We start from the raw sequence: 25,740 nt of genomic DNA, 5'->3' as shown, positions 1-25,740 counted from the left end.
CAATAACCTGTTGATTTCTGAACCATGTTAATCAAATATCACCAATTGAAGGAAGATAAAGGAACAAAAAAAGACAGGAAATGATTAACCAATAATTTTTTTTTGAGTCCACAACCATAGCCCCTCAATAGGAAAACTCTCCATGGAAATGCTTGAGACAGCCAGAGGGAATCCAGAGCACATGGTCAAAACTCAAACAATATCCAAGTAGACGAAGGGCTCAAATACCCAGCATAGACGCATTTCAAACACAAAACATACAGCAAGCAAGAAACGCACATCGTCATATGTCGTCGGAATATAAACATATGGCTAAAGTCCAATGCTTTCGATCGTTCTTGTTCGGGTATGGGCAGAAGCACAAATTGTTGCGCTACAACACGCAACTCTTCAACGAAAAAACTCAATTGAAATCGATGCAGTCCTTATTAGGACTATACGAAACTGGCTATCTTAAAAGAATCTGCAGAATAAGGAATAACAAAGAAACAAATACGAGAATGAAGGTTGTAACCAAATTCAAGTGATGATTTATCACTGTGAAATCTCTTCATTAAGGTCATAACTGCACCGGTAGTTCTACATAAATAGGCAAAGGGAATCCACAGTACATGGCTCAAACAATCTCCAAGCAGATGGAGTTCAAATATCCAGCAGGGACACATTGCAAGCACAAATATACAGCAAACAAGCACATATTGCCATATGTTGCGGTTGGAATACAAACATACACGTCTAAAGTTCAATCATTTTGATAGTTTTTGTTGGGATATGGGCAGAGCACCAATTCTTGCATTATTGCGCCAGACATGTTCACCATCATCATCATCAGTCTGCTGTCCAGCTCTGCTCCACTATCTCTCTCACTTTCCTATTGTACTCCCTTTTATTCTCGCTAAACATGCGTGCTGCTTCAGAGTTTGCTGGGGAGTTGGGATTTGGGTCACAGAGCAATGACTGCAGCAGGTGCAATTGAATGTAAGCAGGGCATCCAAATAAATATGAACATGTAGACTATAACAGCAAAATTGGATGCAAGTAGGGGGTGTTTTTAAGGGTTGAAGTGAAGGTATGCCCCTTATACCATAGGGGGTTAGTCACTTATTAACAGAAAACCTATTGATTAACACGTTGAACTTCTGATGCTCAAACATGATCATTTCTTCTTTATTTGCACCTGTAAGGGCGTACGTTCACCACCTGTAGAAAATACAGAGTTTCTCTGCGACACGTCGAAATATCATTGGACCTCTTTGTAAGTTGTAACACAATGATGTCACATGACACCCACTTGATGGGCACAATTTCAGATGGGGTTCAATGTGCTAATTAACAAGTATAGGGGTAATAAGTGGCTAATCCCTAATAACATGGGAAGTATCTGGAAAACCAACCCATTCTTTACATATATGACTCCTAAACAAGTTATATCAAAGGGGTTTTTGTCTATATGCACCGCAAATCTATCATATTCGTAAAATATACCCTTGAAATCTAGATATTTGCTAATTTCCCTCCAAATCTAGCACATATAGTTAAAATACTCCCAAATCTTAGAATTACCTTCATAAGCAAAGGATTCGAAATTCAGGGAACTCACAGAATTTTCCTCACAAGGGAGCGACTAGGGCAAGTTCTTTGGGGATGAATTAGCGATTGGGGGTATTTTAACTCAACGTCAATCGAACTGGACAGAAAAGGGAGGGGGGGGGTGGCGTTGGATTAACAGATACTAGATTTGGGTGCAAATGTGCAGATATGGTTGATTTTGGGGTTATTTGGTAAAAAACCTACATCAGGTCTCCTGACCCATAAATTTTCAGATAAATCCAGAAAACATTTCATCAAGCTCAACGACACAAATTTACCGTGTAGTTTGCCCTTGTGACTTCTAATAGACATCATTTGGAATGAGGGATGGGGACACTGACTTCTGTAATATGATTAATAGCATATGCTTATTTCCTTAAAATGGTTAAGGGTCTGCATGTATTTTTGCCCTTGAGAATCACATTTAACCCACAAGGAGCTAGGAGCTTGTGAGGTCTGGCGGAGTGGTAAAGAAGTGGGGATTGGGCTGGAGGCATCCCCAGAGTCAAGTCCTGTAACTAACCAGAAAACTTAAGAACTAGGAGATATAGAGGTTATTTAAAAGCAGTTGAGAGAGGTGTGCCAAGTATGGAAAATTTCTGACTCTACATTAGAGAAGTACTAATATTGTACAACTCTAGATTTAACCTTTCATGATGATTAATGAGAAGCACCTATTCCTATAACTATCACATGGTTGATTAGGATACTTATGATTCTATTTGCAAAATGCTAGATTAAGTTCAGAATTTTGACACATTTCATGCCTCACCATTCAAAGCCAAACAGTGTATATATTTATGGAGACCAGTTCTATCTGTTAAATAACGCATCAAAACATAAATATCACACAGACCTACAAATCATAAACAAAAGTATGATTCTTATGATCCTTCTTCGCCAATAATTCTCTTCACTTAGAATCATTCAGACAGATTTATTATTCTTACTGAAATTAGTATCACAAAAGAGTTTAGAAGTTTCATGTAGCAAAGCATTTCAGGATGTCAATGCCATAGTACCATTTTAAATGTCAAACCGTACGAGTAATTCATATTCTGTTACCTTCCTCCCTAAGTAAAACCACTGCAACTGTTCCTCAGTTCAATCCCTTTGACCTCATGAAGGGCTTTGCTCGATTGTCAAGCTACTCTATATATTGTCTCAAAAAATCTACCTTAGGAGGGAAATGTAAAGGTCTTCCTTCTCTAGGTTAGTGGACAATACTCCAAGGAAGAAACTTATGAAGAGGGAAGAAGTGAAAGGCAAGAGTTGTAATGGTACTATTGAAGGATCAAAGTCAATATTAATAAAGTTGAAATAGTAAAATCTTCATGGGTCATATGCAGTGGCTATAGAGACACTAAATTTAGCTTAAGGAGATGTGTGAAATGTTTGAAAGAAAAGAAACAAAAATCCTCGATAGGGTTGGCTACATGCCAGAGGAAAGTATTATAAACCTTTTCTGGAGAAAGGTTACTGGAGAAAGATCACAGGCTTACATAATGAAGGACTAGAGCGAGGGGGAAAACAATCCTAAGAGGAGAAAGAAGGCCCCTATTACAGGGATAGAGAAATTCAAAGCAAGAGAGAAACTTAGGAAAAGCCAGGAACTATTGCCTTACATTTATTCATAGGTCCTGCTGCGCACATGACCACAATGAACCTTTACAAACCACTGTTAGGCCTCAAGGACTAGAATCTGGAGTCATTACATAAGAAGTCTACAATAGCATGATCCTACTTTTGTTGTTCAAAAATTCCCTAGCTAACACAGCTCGCAAGATTCAACCTTGCAGTCTCCGAACAAAGTGTTATACTCAGATGGCAAGATTCAGATCCAGTCTCTCACAGTTAGGGGTGGCAATTTATGACCCGACCCATCAATCCGACCCGACCCAACCCGTTTATAACGAATATGGATCGAAATATATGGATCGGGTCATAAACGGGTCAACCCAAATTTACCCATTTATTAAACGGGTCAATTCGGGTTGACCCGACTGACCCGTATATCACAAACCCCCAAATAAGAAGTTAAGAACCAGAACCCAACTGACTCTTTCAGAAACCCTAGAGCTTGATTATGGGTTGGCGAACGGTGGCGAGCGAAGGCAAGTGACGGGGGCCAGTGACGACGAGTGATGGCGAGCGACGGGGAGCAGCGAGCGACGGCAAGACCTCGAACACGGTGCTTCAAAAGGGGTGTGCCGCGTCTCCTCACCTTCGTCAAACCAAGATCTCTGAGTGCTTGATAGGTGACGAGACCGCCTCCATTGTTTTCACCGCTCAAAATGATCAAGGTGAGCGATTTGGATGAAATTTTTATTTGGATGATTTGTTTTGGTAAAGAAGAATTTTTCAAAACAAACCCATTCCCATTTTTTTTTAAAACCGACCCTTTTTTTTTATTTACCAAAACCGACCCGATTTTGTAATTAGCTACTTAATCACCTTCCTAAACAGTCGAGGTTGACAACCCCGACTATTTAGGACATTAATTTTTAGGGTTTAAGGCTTCTAATTAGGGTTTAACACATTTCTAAATAGTCGGGGTTGGCAACCCCGACTGTTTAGGATGGTGATTAAGCTGCTAATTACAAAATCGGGTCGGTTTTGATAAATAAAAAAAATGGGTCGGTTTAAATAATTTTTTTTTTTGAAATGGGTCTGATTTGAAAATTTGTTCTTTGGTAAAAATAGGATGACGTGTTACTTCGAGCGATTTGGATGAAATTATCTTTTGCTTCCAAATGTTTTATTTGCTAGCATATATTTACTGTTAGTCTTATGTGCTTGTATCATTTTTCTTTTTTTTCTTTTTTTTGTTGCCTTTCTGTTAGATGCTGCTCATCATTGCTCCAAGGTGTTGAAAATGTTGAAAACTACGACATATGTGTCAACCAAACAAACTACAAATCACCTTGAACCCTGAAAACTAGAAACAAGTCATTTGGGTTATATGGGTTGGGTCGGGTAACCCGTTTAATAAACGGGTCGAATCATATTGACCCATTTATTAAACGGGTCGGGTCGGGTCACACTTATATGGATCGGGTCATTATTGACCCGACCCAACCCGACCCGACCCGACCCGTTTACCACCCCTACTCACAGTGAAGTGCCATACCCCACTTAAGCTAAATTGGAAAGGTGTTGATTTCTCTTCTCAGTGACTTAAGATAACACTGGGATTTGAAACATAAGTACCAAGCTTTCAACAATTTAATGCAGGGTCAAATAGTACAAACAATAATGAATACAGAAGATCATTGTCAAAACAGCAAAATATTAATGTTCGCGTAAGCAATATTACCAACTAATTAACTGTCTATATGAGAGTATCAAGGTGTTGAACAATTGAAGCTGCAAACAAGTTCAAAAATCTTACAGAAATTCCATACCCAAGACAAGAAAAACTGCCAGATGAACAAAAAAATTGCAATAAAAACCAAACTTGGAAGATTCTATCACACCTGGATTGATGTGAGTATTGCAGCAACGTCATATATAGGGCTCCATTGATTTTGTAGAATATCCAAGCAAATACTTCCATCAGCATAAACTAAACACCAATGCAAATTAAAGATTAGAATGGCCAGAATGGTTATCATAAAAAAAAGAACAAGCAGATGTCATCTAAGAATAACAAAGCAACAAAAGCTTCAAAGAGGGCATGAAATAGAAAATGTACTAGAGTCGGTCATCACAATCTTAATGCATAAACAAGAAGTGAGAATCCGAACTTTTAATCGTATCACGATAAAAGCTCAATAAGGACAAACTAATAGTCTGAAGCCAACATGCCAAAAACATATTACTGGAATTTTTCTGGAATCAAGGCTTATCTAACCACAAGTCAATCCTTGTCTTCAGCATATATGGCACGCTAAAATTCCACGCCATACCTCTGCCATATCTCCTTGGTAACTTGATCTAATACCTCAACTTGAATGAAGTATTCGCCGCGGCACCCACCAGCTTATTTGACACTTCAACTTGCTGATCAAACCATAAGACAGATTTTTCAAATATTTTATAGCAATATTCAACCATAAGACCCGACCTATCTTGTCCAGGGCCAATTTATTGCCATATAAGCCCAGTAACGTTATGGCGTACTCAATCATACTCGAGCGTTATCTTGTGACTCTAGGAAAAGATCGACATCAACAAGATCAATCGACCCTGGAGAAAACAAATTTCTTCTTTGGTGACTATAAGTGACTACTGAATCGGTTGCTTATCAAAATTTGGTGATTTGCTCCAATCGATAATTGATTGTATAGAAGCAATTGGTTTTTCGACGTGTTCTATAAATAATACCACAATTGGTCGCAGGCTGAGCAAAAATAGCAGATTAAATTTTTTTTTTTGCTTCACTTAGACAGTTAGACCATCCTTTGAAGGAGGATATAGGATTTATTTCATCATTTCTTGAAGTTAAATTAAAATTTTTCATAACTCTTTGTTCTAGTCTCAAATGGAAGCATACAAATCAATCTCGTTTGTGCCAAACAAAAATCCTTAACTGAATATCTCGGTCGAACAGGTTCTAATACAACTTTAAATAAGATAAAAAGAAATGGAAGTGAGGAATAAAAAGTAGTAGATGATAACTAAATATTCAATACATTTCGGGATAACCTCCCATTAGCCCATAGCCACATAGTGGGCTGCACATTTAACAAAGTGACTTTCATTCTTCCCCTTCTTTATTCTCCCATTGTTGGGGAAAAAACTCATCATCACATTTTAAAGTGAAGGACAAATTTGAAACTTCTTGTTCCGCATGATACATTTGTTCAAAAGTAGCATCTGTGCTGAAGATTGGAAGCTAAAAATTTCTAAATCATGAATCAAGTATTGTCTTGTTTCACTAGAAAAGCTCGACACCAACAAGATCAATCAATAGTGGAGTAAGCTTCAACAGTTTCTTCTCAGTTATTATTAATGACTCTCAACTAGCTCTTGACAAAATTTGGTAACATGCAACAGTTTCTTCTCAGTTATTATTAATGACTCTCAACTAGCTCTTGACAAAATTTGGTAACATGTGGTAGCTGGCAGTAAAGAGGCAACCGATCTTCAAAAGACCCTACAACAGATTGCGATTGCAGGATGAATGGTGATAACTGATAGTAGATTTAAGTTTTTTAGTTGCTTCATTTGGAACATCAAGGGAAGACGACGTAGGATTTCATCCACTTTTTGGATTAGATTGGCTTTTTCATATTATTTTAATCTCATCTTAAATGGGTAAAGCAATCTTGCCCATACCAGATTCGAATTCTCACTATCACGGTTGACCCGACCCTAAGACCACCTCGATGAAATATAAAAAGAAATGATATGACAAAGAAAAGGAAATATCAGAAATAAAAAATTAAAAATTTAAAAGATTATAAGATGAGAGTAGGGAACTAACTGAGCCAACACCGGGGAATCGCCATAAGAGCATAACTCGAGTCTCACACGCAAAAATGTGCTAGACAAGAAATTCTACCCTGAAGTACATGTAAAGACTCTCTACTAAGTACTACCAATTACTTATCAAATACTAACTCCAGTTAACTTATTTAATAAAAATTCGAGACGGTCTCCCATTAACCCACTATCGGCTGCATGCTTCACAAAATGACTTTTTAGCCCCTCCCCTTCATTAAAGTTCCATGAAAGGTTCAGTAAAGTTCTGCAACCAGCTAGGCCAGCTATTAATCTAATATCAACCATCTACATGGATGCCTAATTTCTGCCTTAAATACTATGGCAAGAGGGTGTTGCCATAAATCCAAATGCCCAGTTGGCAATAGAAAAACACAGGTAATAATAATGTAACAGAAGCTTTCAAAACAAAGTATCAAGCTTCAAAATTTCACTGACTAATGAAGCCTAGAAGAAGAGAGATGCCATGCTTTTAACTAAGAAATTGCCCTCAACTTTAGGCAAAGCTCAATCAAGAAAGCCAAATATAATACATGCACTGAAAAATTACAACTAACATGAACTATGTTTCAAACAAGTATGTTACTTTTGCGTAGGTTCTCATAATCAAAATATTTTTATGCCCAAAACACAATTGGACCCTCAAAGAATGACGAGGAAGGCACTATCTAAATCAAATACAAAGGTACAGATCCATTGAACTCACTATTTGGATGGAACATGCGAGAGACAAAGCGCACAGTCGGTGGCTTATTTGGATAATCCTCTGTAAACTGAAGTGTCAATTTGAACGTGCCTGGCAGATTTACCATGACCAAGAAGACCAAATTAGAGGAAAGAGAACAGGAAGATAAATAAATAATAAGAAAAGCGAGCAAATTACAACAGACTGCATATGAAGCATAGAATTTTATCATCAATGAACCCAAAGCAATTATAAATATCAAATTGCTAAATTGATGAACCTATTAAAGTAATTCACAGTTCCACTATAAACTCAGAATTCCCAAATCGATCTACGCACAAAAATGATAATGAGTTAATGAACTAGTAGCTTGTTTGAGCGAAACACTGCCTAAAAAATTAAATTGCCTCACCTCCATCCCAAGGAGTGTCATCGGGGCTGCAATCCAATCAAATAACACAATAAGCATCAAGAAATAGCGAAATTTCCAAACTATGCAATATAATAGTCCAGATATTTAATTGAAATAGCAACAACAACAACAAAGCCTTTATCAATCTCTTCCTTGCAAACATACCCAAATATTACCGCATTCCAGAGCATGATATTATTGTCCTGGGGAGCACCACTAATACCTGCAGGAGGATCTTGCTGCAATCTCTTAAAATCCCTCATCAGTCTCTTCCTCGCAGGAGTCGACATCCCCACCGCCTATGGTTCAATCACATTCCATATGAGATAAAATGAAAAACACAATAAAATCAAGATGTAGTTACACTCTAAATAGATTAATATTTTCAAGCAGATTTCATGGAACTATTGATTATTTCTTGCCATTAAATATTGCCATCGGTTTTAAACACTGAGTTTTATCCAATTTAACTAATACAACTACTACCAATGTAACTGATTTGGCTCAGATCAAACACAAATTTTTCATACAATTCCTTATACAAATTAGAAATTTAATTCGCAAAAAGATTGCCTTAACATTGTGAATCAAGAAGTAGTTCTACTTTAATAGATTGTGTTCTCTAATCGAATATTTTTCAGTAGTGAACATTTTGTGTCATTAAGTAATGTCATTGGTTACAAATGCATGAACTTTTAACCCAATTCAGAGTTTTCCCCAAATTTTATATCACAATAAAAATAACAATCTGATTAAATTCTACAAATAGATAACTTAATTGGACTACAAAGCAGTATATACATTTAAAATTAATCGAATCGAGGAAATTGATGAGTAATAGGAACGAGTATGGCAATGAATTCAAGACTTACTCGATACTCGATGAGAGATCGAGTATTGGAGATCGTAAGGGTTTTAATCGATGTTGAATCCAAATTTGCCACGAAATTGGAACCAGATCGCTAGGGTTTTGAGGTTGGAGAGGGGGATTTAGGGCTGGTGATAGAGATGGAGAATAAAAGAGAGAATATATAAATGGGGTAAGGCAACGGGGTTTAAAATTGCAATGAATTATTTGTTTGGGTTGATTTGCAAATAGTTAAATTTTAACCACTGTAGCTTGAAGTGAAAACTTAGTAGAATAAAATTATGGGACAAATTTTCAAAACCAACTTATTTGGACATTTTATTGCAAAAAAAGACCCGTTTCACATTTATTTAGAGAAACCGACCTGGTGTCAGCACTGTCGCTGAAACCAGGTCGGTTTTTCTAAAAAACTTTACGAAACTTCACGGGAGTTCAACTCCCGTGAAGTTTAGTACGTTTTTAAACTTCACGGGAGTTGAACTCCCGTGAAATTTACTTCCCCCAATAAACTCCACGGGAGTTCAACTCCCGTGGAGTTTGTTGTATTGTTAAAACTCCACGGGAGTTGAAATCCCGTGGAGTTACAGGCCAAAATCGCTCTCTGCGAAATTTGCACTGCAACTTCACGGGATTTCAACTCCCGTGAAGTTGCAGGTTTTACAAAAACATGCACAGCATGCATACATCTACTTATTTAACTCATATATACAACTATTTACCTGTTGACAATAATTACTGCAATATATTGCCGGCTCCATCAGCATGTGAAGTGCCGGCTTCATCAGCATGTGAAGTTCCGGCTCCATCAGCATGCGAAGTGCCGGCTCCATCAGCATGCGAAGTGCCGCCGTCATCGTCACGTGGCCGTCGGCGCCGAGTGTACGCTTGCCCAAATGATCGAGACCTGTCCTCACGGCCTGCGAACTCGTCGACGTGAGTCTTATGAAACACCTGTGCTATGGTCTTCTTGATCCTGCCGAGGAGCCCTAACGCCACCTGATCCTGAATCTCAGGCACGGTCGCATCAATATCAGCCTGAATGCTATCCAAAGCATGGACCTGTGAGGTAAATAATTTATTAAGTACCAACTCAAGAAAAAAATATTATAATTTAGCTTAGAAACTTACGTAATCTCTCTCGTTCATCCCACTAGGGATGTAACTGTCTGTCGGTGGCCGTGGCATGTGTCCAGCTAAGGGCTGTGGGTCACGTGTGATCCATCTACGTGTGATATCCCAATACCAACCCATATATGCGGTGTAGTCAACAGCCGTGGGCCTCGCACCCTGGATGAAATCATACCTGTGAGCCCACCTGTCTATGTAGGCCGCACGGACTACGGCCCAGTCGTTATGGTGCGAAGTAGGTCGCCGCCGACGAGATATCTGCTCAACAGGATCTGGTACATGCTGAGAGAGCGTAAACTGTCGTAGCACACGGTTAGGGACATGCATCTCCACGATCTCCCAACAAATCAATGGAACTCTCGCTCTCCACAAGTCGGGACTATCTCGGCAAATGGGTGCAAGAGAATGCATATCCAGCTCCGGCGGTGTATAGGGTCTCCACTTGAACTGAAATAAAATAAAACATTTATCAGTATCATACAGAAAAACTATAATATTCATACTTCTTGAGTTTTATATTTACCTGTTCATGCTGGAGGCCATCAAGCTCATTTCGGTAAAACTGACGGTGACGCGTCGCTGATTTGTACTGAGCGTATCGCACGTTATACCTATATGCAGAATAGCGAATATATAAGTACAAATATTCAGGTTACGAATGAAATATGTGTGTGTACAATTATACCTGTATGCCAACGGATACTGCCCCTCTAAGTCACGGTGCATAAGTAAAGTGGGTCGTCCAATATGAATGCGCTCCCATGACCAAATCTGTATCAATGTGCAGCATCCCTTGAATTCTTTATTCTGCATCAGGGATACTCTACTCAATTCTCGATACAAATATGCCAACACCGCACTGCCCCACGATAGTGCGCCGTATACACCAAAATCCTCCAGCAGTGGCAGCCATCGTGCATGTACGAGAGTCTTGCTCGCATCCGAAAAAAGCACGCACCCTATCATGTGCAATATGTATGCACGAGCATGAAACTGGAGCGTCTCATCATCGGCATCCTGTGGTATATCGCCCTGAAATGTCTGACGAAGCCACGATAGCTTCATCGCACCACTCCTCAAGTCGGGAACCTGTCCAAGAAGCCGGGCACATACCTCGGGCTAACTATGATCATCGGTGCCCGTAACTGGCAGCCCATCGATCCGGAGCCCAAGAATGACGGCCACGTCCTGTAAAGTGATGGTGCACTCCCCTATATGCATGTGAAAGGTGTTGGTCTCTGGCCTCCACCTCTCAATCAAAGCAGTGATAAGCGGCCAATCAAGCCTGATATATCGAACCGTCGAACACTCCCGAAAACCAGCCTGAGAGATCAGCGCTAGAACTCTCTCATCCTCAATGACCCAAGATGAATGGCTCTGTGAATGCTCGATCATGGTGATATCAGGTACGGGCTGCACGTCAAAAAGAATTGATTAAGTATAATGCGAAAAATTAAAATTAGTGCCAATGCTAACTAGCATATACAAAAGATGTTTTACCTGTCCTGAGCCAATATAATCTGAAACGTGGCTCGCCTGGAGGGTCAAAACGTCGGGGCGTCTCGGTCCCGGATCCATAATGAATATAACAGAGAATTATATTAGAAGACAATGCTCAATGTGTTAGATCTTTTTGTTAAAAATACTCATCTAGTTATATATAAACAACAAACGAATGCGCAACGTGAAGAAAGCAATAACTTGAAACCAAACATTAAATTTATATAACATAGTACGATACAAATGAGATACATAAACAAACAACTCACGGAACTGCTACAAAGGAGGTAATATCAGTGGCCCGTCTTGTGTCCAATATCGACTATCATATGGTGGACGAAAACACTCTTTGTATGTTTGTCGATAGTTGTAAGTAGAATACCAAGCCTCGACGAACTCATAGTGTGAAATCCTCGCACCACCTTGTAGATCAGAACAAGCCGCGACAACATGTGAACAAGGAATCCATTGTAATTGCGGTACGTTGCAAGTGCACGTACACGAGTGATCCACTAACATGTTAACTTTATAAGAGCGATTTTCTCTATGTGATATTCCCTCAATGACTTCCCATTCATTAAAACTGTATCTTACGACATGAAAGGATCGAGCTTGTACAATCCGAGCCGCTAACATTTCATCATTTTTCGGTGTGAGCTCCGAGCGGATATTTTCACCAAGTTCGCGACGTCGTAGAAAGAAGTTATTAAGTCTGTAGAATGTTTTAGCAACTAGTGATTGTATTGGCATACCGCGTGCTCCCCTGAGCACGCCATTGAAACTCTCTGAAGCGTTCGTAGTCATCATACAGAACCGTCTCCCGCCATCTTCACATAAAGCCCACTTATCAACATTGTGTGGTCCCAAACTAGTTTCGATCCAATCATGTGCAGCTCGGGAGATAAACTTAATCCTCTCTCGTATTTGGTCATAAACTAATTTTTCTGTTGCACAGCCGGCTTGCCAAAGAAGATCTTGAACCTGACCGTTTCCAAATTTCTTCTTGAAGTTGTCCCTAATATGTCGCAAGCAATAACGATGTACATGTGGCTCTGGGAAATGACGTTGGAGTGCTCTTGGAGTTCCTTTCATCCTATCAGATATGAATGTAATCGGCCGCGCACCCACACTAGGGATATGATATCTAATGCATGCAAAAAACCACGCCCAATTCTCTGTGTTTTCAATATCAACCACTGCAAACGCCAAAGGAAACAACTCCCGTGAAGCTGCAGGCCAGATTTTCCAGCGAGCTGCTCGCTGGCGATTTTACCCTGCAACTCCACGGGAGTTGAACTCCCGTGGAGTTTATTGGGGGAAGTAAATTTCACGGGAGTTCAACTCCCGTGAAGTTTAAAAACGTACTAAACTTCACGGGAGTTGAACTCCCGTGAAGTTTCGTAAAGTTTTTTAGAAAAACCGACCTGGTTTCAGCGACAGTGCTGAAACCAGGTCGGTTTCTCTAAATAAATGTGAAACGGGTCTTTTTTTGCAATAAAATGTCCAAATAGGTTGGTTTTGAAAATTTGTCCTAAAATTATGAGATTTTTTTAGATATTAGTCCCTTACATCGCATGTATTTGATATTTGACATTTGTCCCTCAAATCTTCACACTTTGATATTCGTCGCCCAGATTACCTTAATTAGTGTGTTCATATTAGCTTTTCTGTTAAGTTTATTATTCAAAACCCTCAATATTAAAATCTCTTTAAAAATTTATAAGTTTGCATTAAAGTATTAGGGAATATTATGACATGATTTAAACACAGACCATACTATTTCTTTTATTTTGTATAAAGGTGATTCAGATCTTTCCCCCGCAAAAACTCATCCTCATCATTATGTCACCCTGATAGAAAAAAAAATCACAAATTATCATGAAAATTTAAATGCATCAAAGTTTGTCAAATTTATTTATAATAATTAAAACTTCTGAACACTTTGCTTTTCTACTCTATTAGTTTTAGATATAAAAATAAAATTGCATTCACGCTTCATAAACATTTAAAAAAACAAAAAAAATATAAACTCTGCGTCATTTTAAAAATGGATTCTGCCTCAAACGTAAATTGGCATAAGAGAAGTTTGGGGTGCTAATAGCCATTTCAACTATGTAAGACCCTGTCAAGCATAAAAACCCGCCATCCGATAGAAATTGTCACGACAAACCAATCAAATTCTCCCGTCGAAGCAGTCGCATCGCAATAAAGCAAGGGTAAATTAACAAACCTTCTCTGAATTTGGGGTGATTTGTATAAAATCATCTTGATTTTGAAATTTAGAAAAACTTCCCATAAACTTTGAGTACTTTCATGAAAAAAATTTGAGGGCGTTCAAAATGTTCCTGGCTAGCTATTACTTAAATACCTTAGAGCATCTCCAACAGCTTCTCCATTTTCCACTTTTGGAGAATTTAGTTAGGTTTTTGATCTAACAGATTCTCCATCTCATTCCCCAAAATAGGGATGGAAGAGAAAAAATGGGGAAGCTTCCCCAAATCTGCAGCATTCTCCAAATTTTTGGAGGAAAAAAGGGATTCTTCAAAATGGGGAAGCTGTTGGAGTTGGTGTAAAAATAATTTGGAGAATATGACTTTTGCTTCCCCATTTTGGAGAAATTTTTAGAGAAGCTGTTTGAGATGCCCTTACAGCTCTCCCAGTTTTGCAACTGAAATACCTTCAGTTGTTTTTTTAGCACTTGTACACTCTAAAAATTCTAAAAATTACACTTTAAAATCTTCTATTATGCAAATGTAATAAAAATATTCAGATTTTGCCCCTTGTGGCATTCACATTCTAGTTTTAGAACTTTTAGCCCTTTAATATTTGTTGAATTCATTGTTAAATTCACCTTAATTCAATTTAAAAATTTAATTAAGGTAGGTTTAAAATATAATTAGGATATGCTTAAATATTAAATTTAACAAATATTTAGGCCTATAAAATTCTAAAATTCGCTTCGTGAGTGTCACATGAGAAACTTCAAAGGGAAATTTTCTTTCACATTTGTATAATAAAAGATATTAACACACAAAGCTTAAAAACCTTAGAATGTAAAAGTGCTAGCAAAAACATATGAGGGTATAAAAGTGCAAAGTAGAAGAAACTACAAAGTATTTAAGCTAAATCAGCCTGATATATACTTTTAAAAAAAGATAATCCATACAAATCCCAGTGGGCTAAATACCCATATTGGTATTTTAGTTCAACCTCATTTGCCAAGAAGGTATTTTAAATAAAAAAATCGGCGTTAAGGCATTTTAATTGATTAAAATTACCAATTAGGTCCTTTTTCTCGTCGGCGACCACTTTTCCGGCGAGAACTCGTCACGTGCGTGACACGTGATGACTTAATCTGTATAAATACCCATATTGGTATTTTAATTCAACTCAATTTACCAAGAAGGTATTTTAAATAAAAAATCAGCGTTAAGACATTTTAATTGATTAAAATTACCAATTAGGTCTTTTTGCTTGTCGGCGACCACTTTTCCGGCAAGAACTGGTCACGTGCATTTTAATTCAACCGGTTTTCTGACGTGGTAGTGGCAGGAAGAATAAGAGTCGATGCATTTTAAAATTCCCCATTTCTAAAATTGGTAAAAAAAATTAGCGAAAATTTCGTGGAGAAATTACCGTATAAATAGAACCTCTTTCTCTTGCATCGATCCATGGCCGCGCCGGCGGCAATCTAGTTTGCAGTGATCTTCGTCTTCTCACTCTCTTCTCTCCGAATTCCCATGACGTTTTCTTCTAGAAGTTCCTGAAATCGGGGGTTTTGGCTGCTTCTGTTAGCAGTAAAGATAAGATAATTGAGTTGGATCTGAGATCTGGAGTGAATGCGTGGAAGTTTGATCTTTGTTTTGAAATTTTTAGGGTTCAGGTTGGTTCGTTTTGGACTTAAATTGTGATTAAGCCACATCAGCAGCTAAAACCGAGCCACATCAGCAAACCGAGCCACATCATCAGCTAAAACACAGATTAAGTCATCACATGCCACACACGTGACGAGTTCTCACCGGAAAAGTGGTCGCCGACGAGAAAAAAGACCTAATTGGTAATTTTAATCAATTAAAATGCTTTAATGCCGATTTTTTATTTAAAATACCTTCTTGACAAATGGGGTTAAATTAAAATACCAATATGGGTATTTATACAGATTAAGTCATCACGTGCCACGCACGTGATGAGTTCTCGCCGGAAAAGTGATCGCCGACGAGAAAAAAGGACCTAATTGGTAATTTTAATTAATTAAAATGCCTTAACGCCGATTTTTTTATTTAAAATACCTTCTTGGCAAATGGGGTTGAATTATAATACCAATATGGGTATTTAGCCAATCCCAGTGAAATCGTTTTAAAGTTCCAGGAGGCTTCATTTGTTATTTAATTTTCAAACTTTATGGGTGTTTATTGCAACTCACTCCAAAGTTTTTAGCACCTTTGTGAAAATTACCCTAAAACGGAACTCCCCCGGGACATCATCATTCATCAGAACAAAAAGCCCTCCATCTCAGCTTCTCTTCTCCAATGTGAAACCCTAGCTAAAACCCTAACCGCCCCGTTCTCCATCAAACGTCATCAATGAGCTATCTAAATCGAGCATCGAAGTCAACGAGATGGAATCTCCACAGAATTCGACTGTTCTTGAATGGAGACCGAGGGTTTTGCTCTCATTCTAGGTCTAGCAACAAGGAGTTTGGAGTCGATTTGAGCCAGTACCCCATTGAAAGGATTCGAAACTTCTCGATCATCGCTCACGTTGATCATGGGAAGTCGACGCTCGCTGATCGTCTGCTGGAGCTCACGGGGACGATCAAGAAAGGGCTTGGACAGCCGCAGTATCTTGACAAATTGCAGGTTTGGAAATTTTTGGGGTTTTTCTTCTTTTTTTTAGTTAAGCTTCGAGTTGTTCTTCGATGAAATTTTAGGCAAATGGCATTGTGTTTGATAGTGATATAGAGAACATTCAAAATTTTGGTGAAGGTTTTGTTACTGTATGAAGTTTGTTAGAAGCTGAATTGAGATATTTGAACTTATGTATGTTAGTGGGTTGTTTTCATTTAGTGAGTATATTGTGAATGCTCAAAGTATCGGACCCATTGGCAAACTTTGTGAGCTTGCTCTGTTTTTTCTGGTTTAGTCTTTATTCTATTGTTATTATTTCTAATTGAAAAGTTGTTTATGCTATATATTGTAAAATAAAAAAAAATTCCTTTTAGCTTTCCTATGTCATGCATCTTCATCTCTAGGTTCTCCACATCAATCCTATCAAGATTCATCGATTCTCCCATTGATATGCAAACTTTACATTTTCTCTCCTCTTCTCTCTTTCCCGAAGGGGCTGTTTGGTTGTTGTTGGTAAAGTTGTGTATTTATGACACAACTTGGAAAGTTGTTGTCCACCTCATCAATTTCACTTTTATACTTTTCATTGTTTGTTTTTGATTCTATTGGAATCATAAAACACTTGTTTGGTTTGCAAAATGAAACTTTAATTGTTTGTTTGGAAAGTGTAAAAAGTGGTCCCTACTCAAATGATCATATTGGTTGGAATTATTTTTTATTATTTTTTCCTAACTTCAATGTTAGCTTTTTCCTAAAATCATGTCTTTTTTTCATGAAATCACTTTACAAGCCACATCAGCATATGAAATCACTTTACACTATTTTCACAACTACAAACAAACAATTGAAAGTAATGAAAGCTGACATTGGGACCCACTTTTTTACACTTTACATCCTTTTACATGGTAAAAACATACAACCAAACATCCCCGAATACGCAAACGCCCGGTCAACTCTCTTGGATTTCCGTGCATTGCATAGGTAACAAACTAGTTTGGTTACATAATCTGACATCTGAATTTTGTAGAGTATAGTTTGTTTGCTTCCTCTTATGTTGCTCATGTCTTCATTTCATGACTACTGAAACAAGACATTTACCCTAGTCTGTTTGGCTTCGAAGTCTATAACTTTTTTTTTAACTCTGGTTATTTTGTTATAATTAGAGGTTTGCAAATTATAGATTGTAATCCTGTGAGTACAGTTCTTTGGCATGCATTTCACAAATTTCATTACATGTTTGGATGCAACATGAAGCTACTCCAAGCTGGAAGTGGACGAGAAATAGGTAAATCGCTAAGGGTCTAATGATAAGGGAAGGTTAAGGTATGATCTATGAGAAAGAAGAAAGGGCAAGTGCTAGTTTTTTTCATTGTACTGTTTGAATTTGAGAAAAATCTAGCTCATTTAATATTTGTAAACCACAGAATAGCATAAGTAAATATGATTGACTATAGTTTATAAACTCATGAACAACAGCCTAACTGATACAGTTTATTAGTTTGAGTTTATTTGACTTGAGTGCATGAAAATGCAGTTTAGAAGGCAAAAAATTTAAGAAATAAAAGAAAAATTATCCCTAACTTTTGGGATTGGCCGTTTTAGAAGACCACTGCATGAAAACGCAATTAGAAAACTTGATACTGCATGGAACTGCAGTGTAGAAAGTAGAATGCCTGCTGAAAGTGAAAAGCCGAACGTGACCTTTCCATTGTCTTCCATGTGCATTATCTTACCACCTTCTAACTCTAGTTCTCTCAGAGCTTCCTTTATGAGTGCATTTTTGTAAGCAAACATCTCATGTTTACAGGTGGAAAGGGAGAGAGGTATCACTGTCAAAGCTCAAACAGCAACTATGTTCCACATGCATAGCCCCCGTTGTGGTGTAAATGATATTGCTCATGAACAGAATCCACCAAGCTTTTTATTGAATCTTGTTGATACTCCTGGTCATGTGGATTTCAGTTATGAAGTATCAAGGTCTCTTGCTGCCTGCCAGGGTGCTCTTTTGGTTGTTGATGCTGCACAAGGTGTTCAGGCACAAACAGTTGCCAACTTTTATCTTGCATTTGAATCTAATCTGAGCATAATTCCGGTTATCAACAAAATTGATCAGCCCACTGCTGATCCTGATCGTGTCAAAGCTCAGTTGAAGTCGATATTTGATCTTGATCCAGAAGATGCTCTTCTTACTTCTGCTAAAACTGGTCAAGGCCTGGAGCATGTCCTTCCTGCAGTCATAGAACGTATTCCTCCTCCTCCAGGAGATTGTGATTCACCACTGAGGATGCTTCTTTTGGATTCTTACTATGACGAGTATAAAGGTGTAATCTGCCATGTTGCTGTTGTTGATGGTGCTCTCCGCAAGGGTGATAAGATAACCTCCGCGGCCACTTCCCAGGTGTATGAAGTTAAAGATGTTGGAATCATGCATCCTGAACTTACCCCAACTGGAGTGCTGTTTACAGGACAAGTTGGTTATGTTGTCAGTGGCATGCGTTCAACAAAAGAAGCACGGGTTGGTGATACGCTTCATCATGCCAAAAGCATTATAGTGCCTCTTCCAGGTATTCAACACCTCATGTCATACCTTCTAGTTGCCTCCTTGAGCAATGTATTTCTAGATAGTACATGGCTCTTTGCTATGGTAACACCTTGATGTAGCGATTGATAGATATACCTCTCTCTGTTTCCTATGTATATAACCTGCACTTTAAACACCATTTTTTCTTTCAGGTTTCAAGCCTGTGAGGCACATGGTCTTCTCTGGTCTTTATCCTGCTGATGGATCAGATTTTGATGCTCTTAACCATGCAATTGAGAAATTGACTTGCAATGATGCTAGTGTGTCTGTTACCAAAGAGACTAGCACTGCCCTTGGCATGGGATTCAGGTGTATAAACTTAATTGAGCGTACATCTTTTTCGTAAAATTTTAAACATAACATTGACATAATTTAGTCCTGAGTGTCACAAATTGCAGAATTCATTTGTCTTATTAATTTTCACTTAACATGGTTCGCACAATGATATGGGTACTATAAATAGGTGCGGCTTTCTGGGTTTACTTCACATGGATGTCTTTCACCAGCGATTAGAACAAGTACGTTCTGTTCTTATTATTGATTCTTAATTTCATGGGTCGAGTAACCGTTATATCAATTCAACCCACTATATTTCTGTTTAGCTGAGATATGAACTGTGAAGTTGAGTTCATAGAACAACTAATAGTGTTAAAACCAATATAAATTGATAAAAACCATCTTCATTCTGTTTATCTAGTGAGAAATAAGCAATACTCAAGTTATATCCAAGTACTCTTAACAGTTTGCTATGGATGTTAAGCTGTCCTTTAATTACACTAGTCAGTTAAGTCGAACATTTGGCTTACTCAAGTACTGAAATCAGTTTAGATTTTTCTTTCATTAGATCATTGCACCGATTACTGTCCTCTTACTAGACCTTAATATTATTTGCTTACAAGAGTTCTTGAAGAAACGATTATTAAAAGAGAAGTGAATAGAGACTAAGATTAAGAATAGTAGAATAGAAAGAATGTTACATCAAATAGGAAGTAGAGTCAGAGAATGATATACTTCTTACTCGAGTCAAACAATCTCAAATTTAATTCATCAATATATCAACTGATTCTGATTATAAGCAACCTTGTCAACGAAGTCGATAGCTCTGGTTACAACCTAAGCAACCTTTATTTATAGGACATTTGTAACAAGCAATTATGGATAAACAAATCGAAAGAGATAAATTGGAACTTAAACAGCTATACTTGTCTAGTATTATCGTCCTAACTCCCAACTCAATTGAATCTATACATTATATAAAACTACTAGTTGGAAATTGGAATATGCTGAAAACTAAAAAGGTTTTGTTTGTCAAATTTTTCCAAAATGGAATTTGATTAGTTACTACTGGAAACTTTTGTAAAGAGGTCCATGCAAGGTTACTTTTGTAATAGTATATTGTTTCTTTCCAGTAGGTTCTTCTTTTTGGGTGAGCATTTATATTTGTATCAAGTTATATAACCTCCTTTATTTTATAGATATTTGTCATGCTTAAACTTAGATTAGCAATATTACTATTAGTTAAAAAAGCTATTTTTTGGTGTTCTACCCTTATTTTAGTCACCCTTTAAAAAAATTCCAGTCATATTCCAAAAAATCATACACACAACTTCCAATAATGTAAAACTTAGTGGAGGGACAAGTTTGGGAGGAAAAAAAAGCAACAGTCTAATTCATAACTACCCCACTATTTTATAACGAAGAAACTATCTACTATTTCACAACTACCCTCAAATTTTCAAGATCACAGACCCTTGCCTAATTTCTCCTCTCTCTTGCTCTTGAACTCTCCCTTTTAACTATTGTTTATGTTTATATATGTATTCATGTTGATTACTAAGGGTGTTAATGATATCTTATCATGCACGCATTGCGTGCGCCAGAATACTAGTTAATATGTTTTTAAAAAAAATTAAATCTCAACTTACATGGTAAACCTCTTGGTAGGTTTGAGTTTGCCATAGCATCTTGATTTTCTCCGCCATAGCATCTTGATTTTCTTCTTCTCTTTTGGATAATTAATCGTTATTTAAATTAATTAAACATTACTTTACTTTAGACTTTCAAATCTCACTTTTTTAGACAAATAAAATCATTTTTTGGAAGATGTTTGTGAAAAAAAATAGTTATGATATTTGAGAATTATAAAATATATTCTTTCGGTAGTATTTTCTTAAAAGGTCTTTTTTTGTCAAATTTACATAATATATGCCTGGTAAACTTGTACCATATAAAAGACAAATTTTATATCAAAACAAACCAAATCCTAATGATATAAATTGATTTAATCTGGTTTTATTTCTAATAAACTTGAAGAAAATAATTGTTTTAAAAAGCAAGCTGAGCAACTGGCTAGGCTTAAGTGGTGCGCAGGCCGCCCACCAAATGTTAGAGGCACCTAAGTGAGTTTGGGCTGCATGAATCGGGCTGCACCGCATCAAAAACATTTGTGTTGCTGGTGAAGTGTAGCAAAAGAGAGCATGCCAGGTGAAAATGGATCAGATCAAAACTCGATATGCAAATCAAACTTAGATAGAACGAAGGCTATGACTTTGAATCTTTGAAAAAGACAATTCCTCTCACGATGTCTCCCCACAACCATTCTCTTTGCTTCAAGCAAACTGCAGCAATTACCTTACAAAAATAAAGTGCAAAAATGAAAACCTGCGTACATGCCGCGTAAGTGCTCGCCTGGGCAGCTGAGGGCTAGCTCCGGCGCCCAGAAGCATTCATCGCTTTGGAGAACATTGAAGAAAATCTTAATTTTCTAGGCTAATGTCATTTTCAACTATAAAAATTCAAATTTCATTGATTTCTCTTTTTTGTCCTGTCTCATATGTCCATCTTGTGCGTAAAATATTAATTATCTTGGTGTTTTGGGTACTGTGTAGGAGTATGGAGCGCAGATTATATCTACTATCCCTACTGTACCGTATATTTTTGAGTATTCAGATGGGAGGTATCAGAATTACTGTTTGATGGTGTTTTCCCATTTAAATGCCTTATAAATGTTCATCTTTGTATCTGATCCTTTTTTTCCTTTGTTCTAGTAAGTCGCAGGTTCAGAATCCTGCTATGTTGGCTTCAAATCCTAAACTACGTGTCACGGCATCTTGGGAGCCAACTGTTACTGCAACAATTATCATTCCTAGTGAGTAAGCTCTGTTTCCTTACTCTTTTACTTATATTCATACATATATTATCTGATTCATGCCATTCACCTTAAACACCTTTTAAAAAAAATCTATTTTCAGGTATGTTGGACCTGTTATTACACTTTGCTCAGAGAGGAGGGGCGAGCAGCTTGAGTACTCATTTATTGATAGGCAAGTTAAAGTGCATGTGTTATTTGGTAATAGGTGATATTTGTGACATGGGTGTTTATTTCATTTTGCAGTCAGCGAGTACTTATGAAGTATCGGCTGCCATTAAGGGAAATTGTTGTGGATTTCTACAACGAACTGAAAAGCATAACGTCAGGATATGCATCGTTTGATTATGAAGATGCTGAGTAAGTCTCAGTTAAAATTCTATCATTTGTTTTTTTGTTTTGTTTTTTTTTTTTTGAAAAAATATAGTATCCATATTATGATTGGTTTGTTATTTTCTGGTTGTCAATTTTGTGATTTTAAGACTTTTACGGGAGGATCAAATTGGTCTGCTGCATTTGTGTATATATATAAATGATGTTAATGTGAACTTATGGTATGGGTCCCTTGTTTTCTCTGCAAGCTATATGAGCCAGCTAAGCAGAGTCTCTCCTGTCACTTGATTTTTGGAGGCGAAAAACCTGTATATCGCGATTGGCATGCCTTTTTTGGGGATTGTGTATATTTAGTGATTTAAGGTTCTTACAGGATAATCAAATTGGTTTGCTGCATTTATTCATTCATAAATGTTGTTAAAGCTAAAGATATAAATCTCCTCTTTGCTGAGTTATTTGCAAGCTACTCAGGAAGTCTCCAAGTGTTGTTTTTCCTAGGTATTCAGGAATTCTTTTCTCACTACAATGGAGATTGATAGGACAATTGAGGTTTTATTTATTTATTTATAAGAAACTAACTAATTCTGTTTTTTTTTTAAGAACAGTAAGGGTTTCCTTTTCCATACTTTTGTTTCTTCATTTTTTGGACCTGCCTCTTTATTCCCCTTCAAATTTAAAAGACATGTATATGAATAGAAGCTCCTTTGAACTATGGTTTGAAATCTTAATATTTGACGTGGTTCCTATACATTTTTATTGTTAAAGATATTGGGAGTTTGATGACTCAGTACTAGTTTCTGGTTGGGCCTATCGCCGCTACTTGGATTAAGTGAAGGTTTAATCACAAGTTTTCTGCTTAATTCTTTTTTATTTTTTAACTTACCAGTATAATACGGACTTTGATTACTTTTTGTTTTTTTAATAGAACAGTATAAACTCTCATACATCAGACTCAGGCGTTATTAACCAATATCAACCTGTATCAATATGTCCCATAGTTGCGTGGAACCCGGTTCGTTCCGGTTCACGGGTCGGGTAGGGAGGTAGGCTTATACGGTGTGACACCCCCGTTTTCACACATGGTTGCAGTCCAAGGTGAACCTAGAGATGTCAAACCTGTCATGCATCCACACTGTGCAACAATATGTTTCACCATCACAGCAATCTTTCTAGTGGAATCAAATAAGAATAGTGCAGGTACTAGCAGATATAAAAGAGATGAAAACAGGAAATGGAACATATGAAATAGATGACCAACAATATTAGTAAACAAGTCTCAACTGAAGTAAAGAACATGCATCCAATAGTCTGAAATAAGAAGTAAATAATCTCAAGCACAAGAGATCGATTAAAATCATAACAAAATAACTATGGAGCATAAACTACTACGAATAAATAACGGTAGCTATGCTGAAAGTCCGTCAACCTGCGGCTCTCCGAAACTTTGATTTGCTGTCTGAAAAGAAGGGAAATCAACAACGTCGGAGCGTTAGCAAGATCATCTCTATCCGCCCCTAGGGAAGGGCTACTAAGTATAATAGATGTTCTACCTAAAAATGCATAGTTTACTTAAATCATTTACCTTGTACTAATTGGGATTAATATTTAGAAATCTACGTCGAGTGAAATAATCCAAACAAGAAAAACCTCATATATATCATATGTCTCAAATTGTAAATCGCTAAATATCAATTCCAAACTAAGAATAAATAAAGAAGGAAAGCAATACAGGCAAATACCATTACAAACAATGTCATAAATGTCGACCAAATATCTCGTATTACCCTTGGTAGATAAAATAGATACTAGTACACAATCCTGTGTAATCCACCATGTGAAGTATCTCAACAATGAACTACATCAAAAACTCAGTAACCGCTTACGACACAGGCCATCAACTAATTCATAAAATTATTATTCACAAAATTTCACAACCCATCGCATCATCGTGTGGATCGACATATAGGTGCGCATCGACCTTTGTGCATATACATATGAATACAATAATATAGGTACATCGACTTCTGTGGATATACATGCGGATACAATAATATTGGTACATCGACCTCTGCGCATATACATGCGGACAAAATAACATAGCTACATTGACCTCTACGCATAATCATGCGGAAACAATAATATATACTCTGAGTGTAGTCTACCGCGGTCTCATTATAATATACCAAATTACCAATTAACCCCACTCAGGCATCCACCGTTACCGTAACTAAAACAATCGTTACTAAAACAATCGTTACTTATGACGACACAAACTATTATACTATGCTCATAAAGAGGCTCGTACGTACTCAAAACCAATGCATACACACTCTCATAGTCACACACATGTGTCAATGTACATCTCGTACTTCGTGGTTGCGATCATACGTACGTTGAACACAAAATATGCAAAATAGCTAATATCGGTCGACCGAAACACACCATCGGTCGACCGACGACATCATGCACAAACGGGCACATAAGACAGCCTTGATCGGTCGATCGATGACTTCTGTCGGTCGACCGACAAGAGGAAGATTCCAGGTTTTGTTGTTTTTGTCAGTTTATCTCAAAACTTGTACTTTTAATAACTTGTACTTTTAATAACATGATTAGTAATACTTGATTAAATTCTCGTAATTACTTAACATAAGATTAACTTAAACAGGATCACATCACTTAAATTAATAATTCTAGGGTTTAAACATCCTAATTAACAAAACGCTTAATTAATTTGATTAACTAGGGTTTTAAACTAAATTAAAACATAATTAACAATTTAGAAATCAACTCTAATGATCATGATCATCTATACTTGTCAATTTAAGATAAAACCTACTGTTCATCATTGGTTTAAGATTTATCATTATGAACAATGTGTTAACACATCAGATTAAGCCCTAATCATTAGATTATCCATTTAACACATAATGACATGATCTTTAGCTAAGGAAAGGTTTGGAGTAAGATGATCTTGCCTTTTCAAACGTGCTGATCTCTTACACGCAAGCAAGACTCGACCATTCGTCACCAAACGTTGTAGATCTCGCCCTCCTCTCGGTGTTCGCTTCACGAAGCTTTTCCAAACTTATAAATTAGGGTTAGGGTTTTGAGAGGGAAGGTGGCTGCTGTTAGGGTTCAGAGATTATAATGAAAAAGAAGAAATTTTTGTGAAAACATATATATATATATATATATATATA

At 37.2% G+C, this 25,740-nt stretch overlaps 3 protein-coding genes across 6 annotated transcripts in view; 1 reads left to right on the top strand and 2 right to left on the bottom strand.

Moving 5' to 3' along the window:
* On the bottom strand, positions 511-9,150 carry LOC109844830 (ubiquitin-conjugating enzyme E2 2). The gene is made up of 6 exons (XM_020413978.1): positions 9,005-9,150; positions 8,298-8,431; positions 8,133-8,158; positions 7,742-7,831; positions 5,067-5,155; positions 511-957 (listed from the first exon to the last, which is right to left on the bottom strand). The coding sequence occupies exons 2-6, from the start codon at positions 8,420-8,422 to the stop codon at positions 829-831; spliced, it is 459 nt and encodes a 152-aa protein (XP_020269567.1). The 5' UTR covers positions 8,423-8,431; positions 9,005-9,150; the 3' UTR covers positions 511-828.
* LOC109845826 lies at positions 9,733-10,455 on the bottom strand. The gene is made up of 2 exons (XM_020415092.1): positions 10,129-10,455; positions 9,733-10,059 (listed from the first exon to the last, which is right to left on the bottom strand). The coding sequence occupies exons 1-2, from the start codon at positions 10,453-10,455 to the stop codon at positions 9,733-9,735; spliced, it is 654 nt and encodes a 217-aa protein (XP_020270681.1).
* LOC109844268 (translation factor GUF1 homolog, mitochondrial) overlaps positions 16,125-25,740 on the top strand; it is a 23,275-nt gene continuing 13,659 nt past the window's right edge. For all 4 annotated transcript variants that reach the window (XR_002247959.1, XM_020413234.1, XM_020413233.1 and 1 more), the window contains exons 1-8: positions 16,125-16,487; positions 18,283-19,039; positions 19,209-19,365; positions 19,520-19,574; positions 21,945-22,012; positions 22,104-22,208; positions 22,308-22,379; positions 22,451-22,564. Coding sequence is in view for 3 of the 4 variants with exons in the window: in XM_020413234.1 (XP_020268823.1) it covers positions 16,212-16,487; positions 18,283-19,039; positions 19,209-19,365; positions 19,520-19,574; positions 21,945-22,012; positions 22,104-22,208; positions 22,308-22,379; positions 22,451-22,564 (1,604 nt within the window). In the remaining variant the exon portion in view is untranslated. The remainder of the gene's footprint in view (positions 16,488-18,282; positions 19,040-19,208; positions 19,366-19,519; positions 19,575-21,944; positions 22,013-22,103; positions 22,209-22,307; positions 22,380-22,450; positions 22,565-25,740) is intronic.

Source organism: Asparagus officinalis, chromosome 6, assembly GCF_001876935.1.
Source record: "Asparagus officinalis chromosome 6, Aspof.V1, whole genome shotgun sequence".
Lineage (NCBI taxonomy): Eukaryota > Viridiplantae > Streptophyta > Magnoliopsida > Asparagales > Asparagaceae > Asparagus > Asparagus officinalis.
Note: the sequence above shows the minus strand (reverse complement) of the source record. Positions and strands in the feature narration are given on the sequence as shown.

What these genes read in the sequence shown, in the direction of transcription:
- LOC109844830 (XM_020413978.1), bottom strand. Translation starts at nt 8,422, where the DNA reads ATGTCGACTCCTGCGAGGAAGAGACTGATGAGGGATTTTAAGAGATTG. An exon ending in TCGCATGTTCCATCCAAATA is followed by an intron (nt 5,156 to 7,741) that starts GTGAGTTCAATG and finishes ATTGGTGTTTAG; the next exon opens with TTTATGCTGATGGAAGTATT. An exon ending in CAATACTCACATCAATCCAG is followed by an intron (nt 958 to 5,066) that starts GTGTGATAGAAT and finishes CACCTGCTGCAG; the next exon opens with TCATTGCTCTGTGACCCAAA.
- LOC109845826 (XM_020415092.1), bottom strand. Translation starts at nt 10,455, where the DNA reads ATGCATGTCCCTAACCGTGTGCTACGACAGTTTACGCTCTCTCAGCAT. An exon ending in GGATGAACGAGAGAGATTAC is followed by an intron (nt 10,060 to 10,128) that starts GTAAGTTTCTAA and finishes TTTACCTCACAG; the next exon opens with GTCCATGCTTTGGATAGCAT.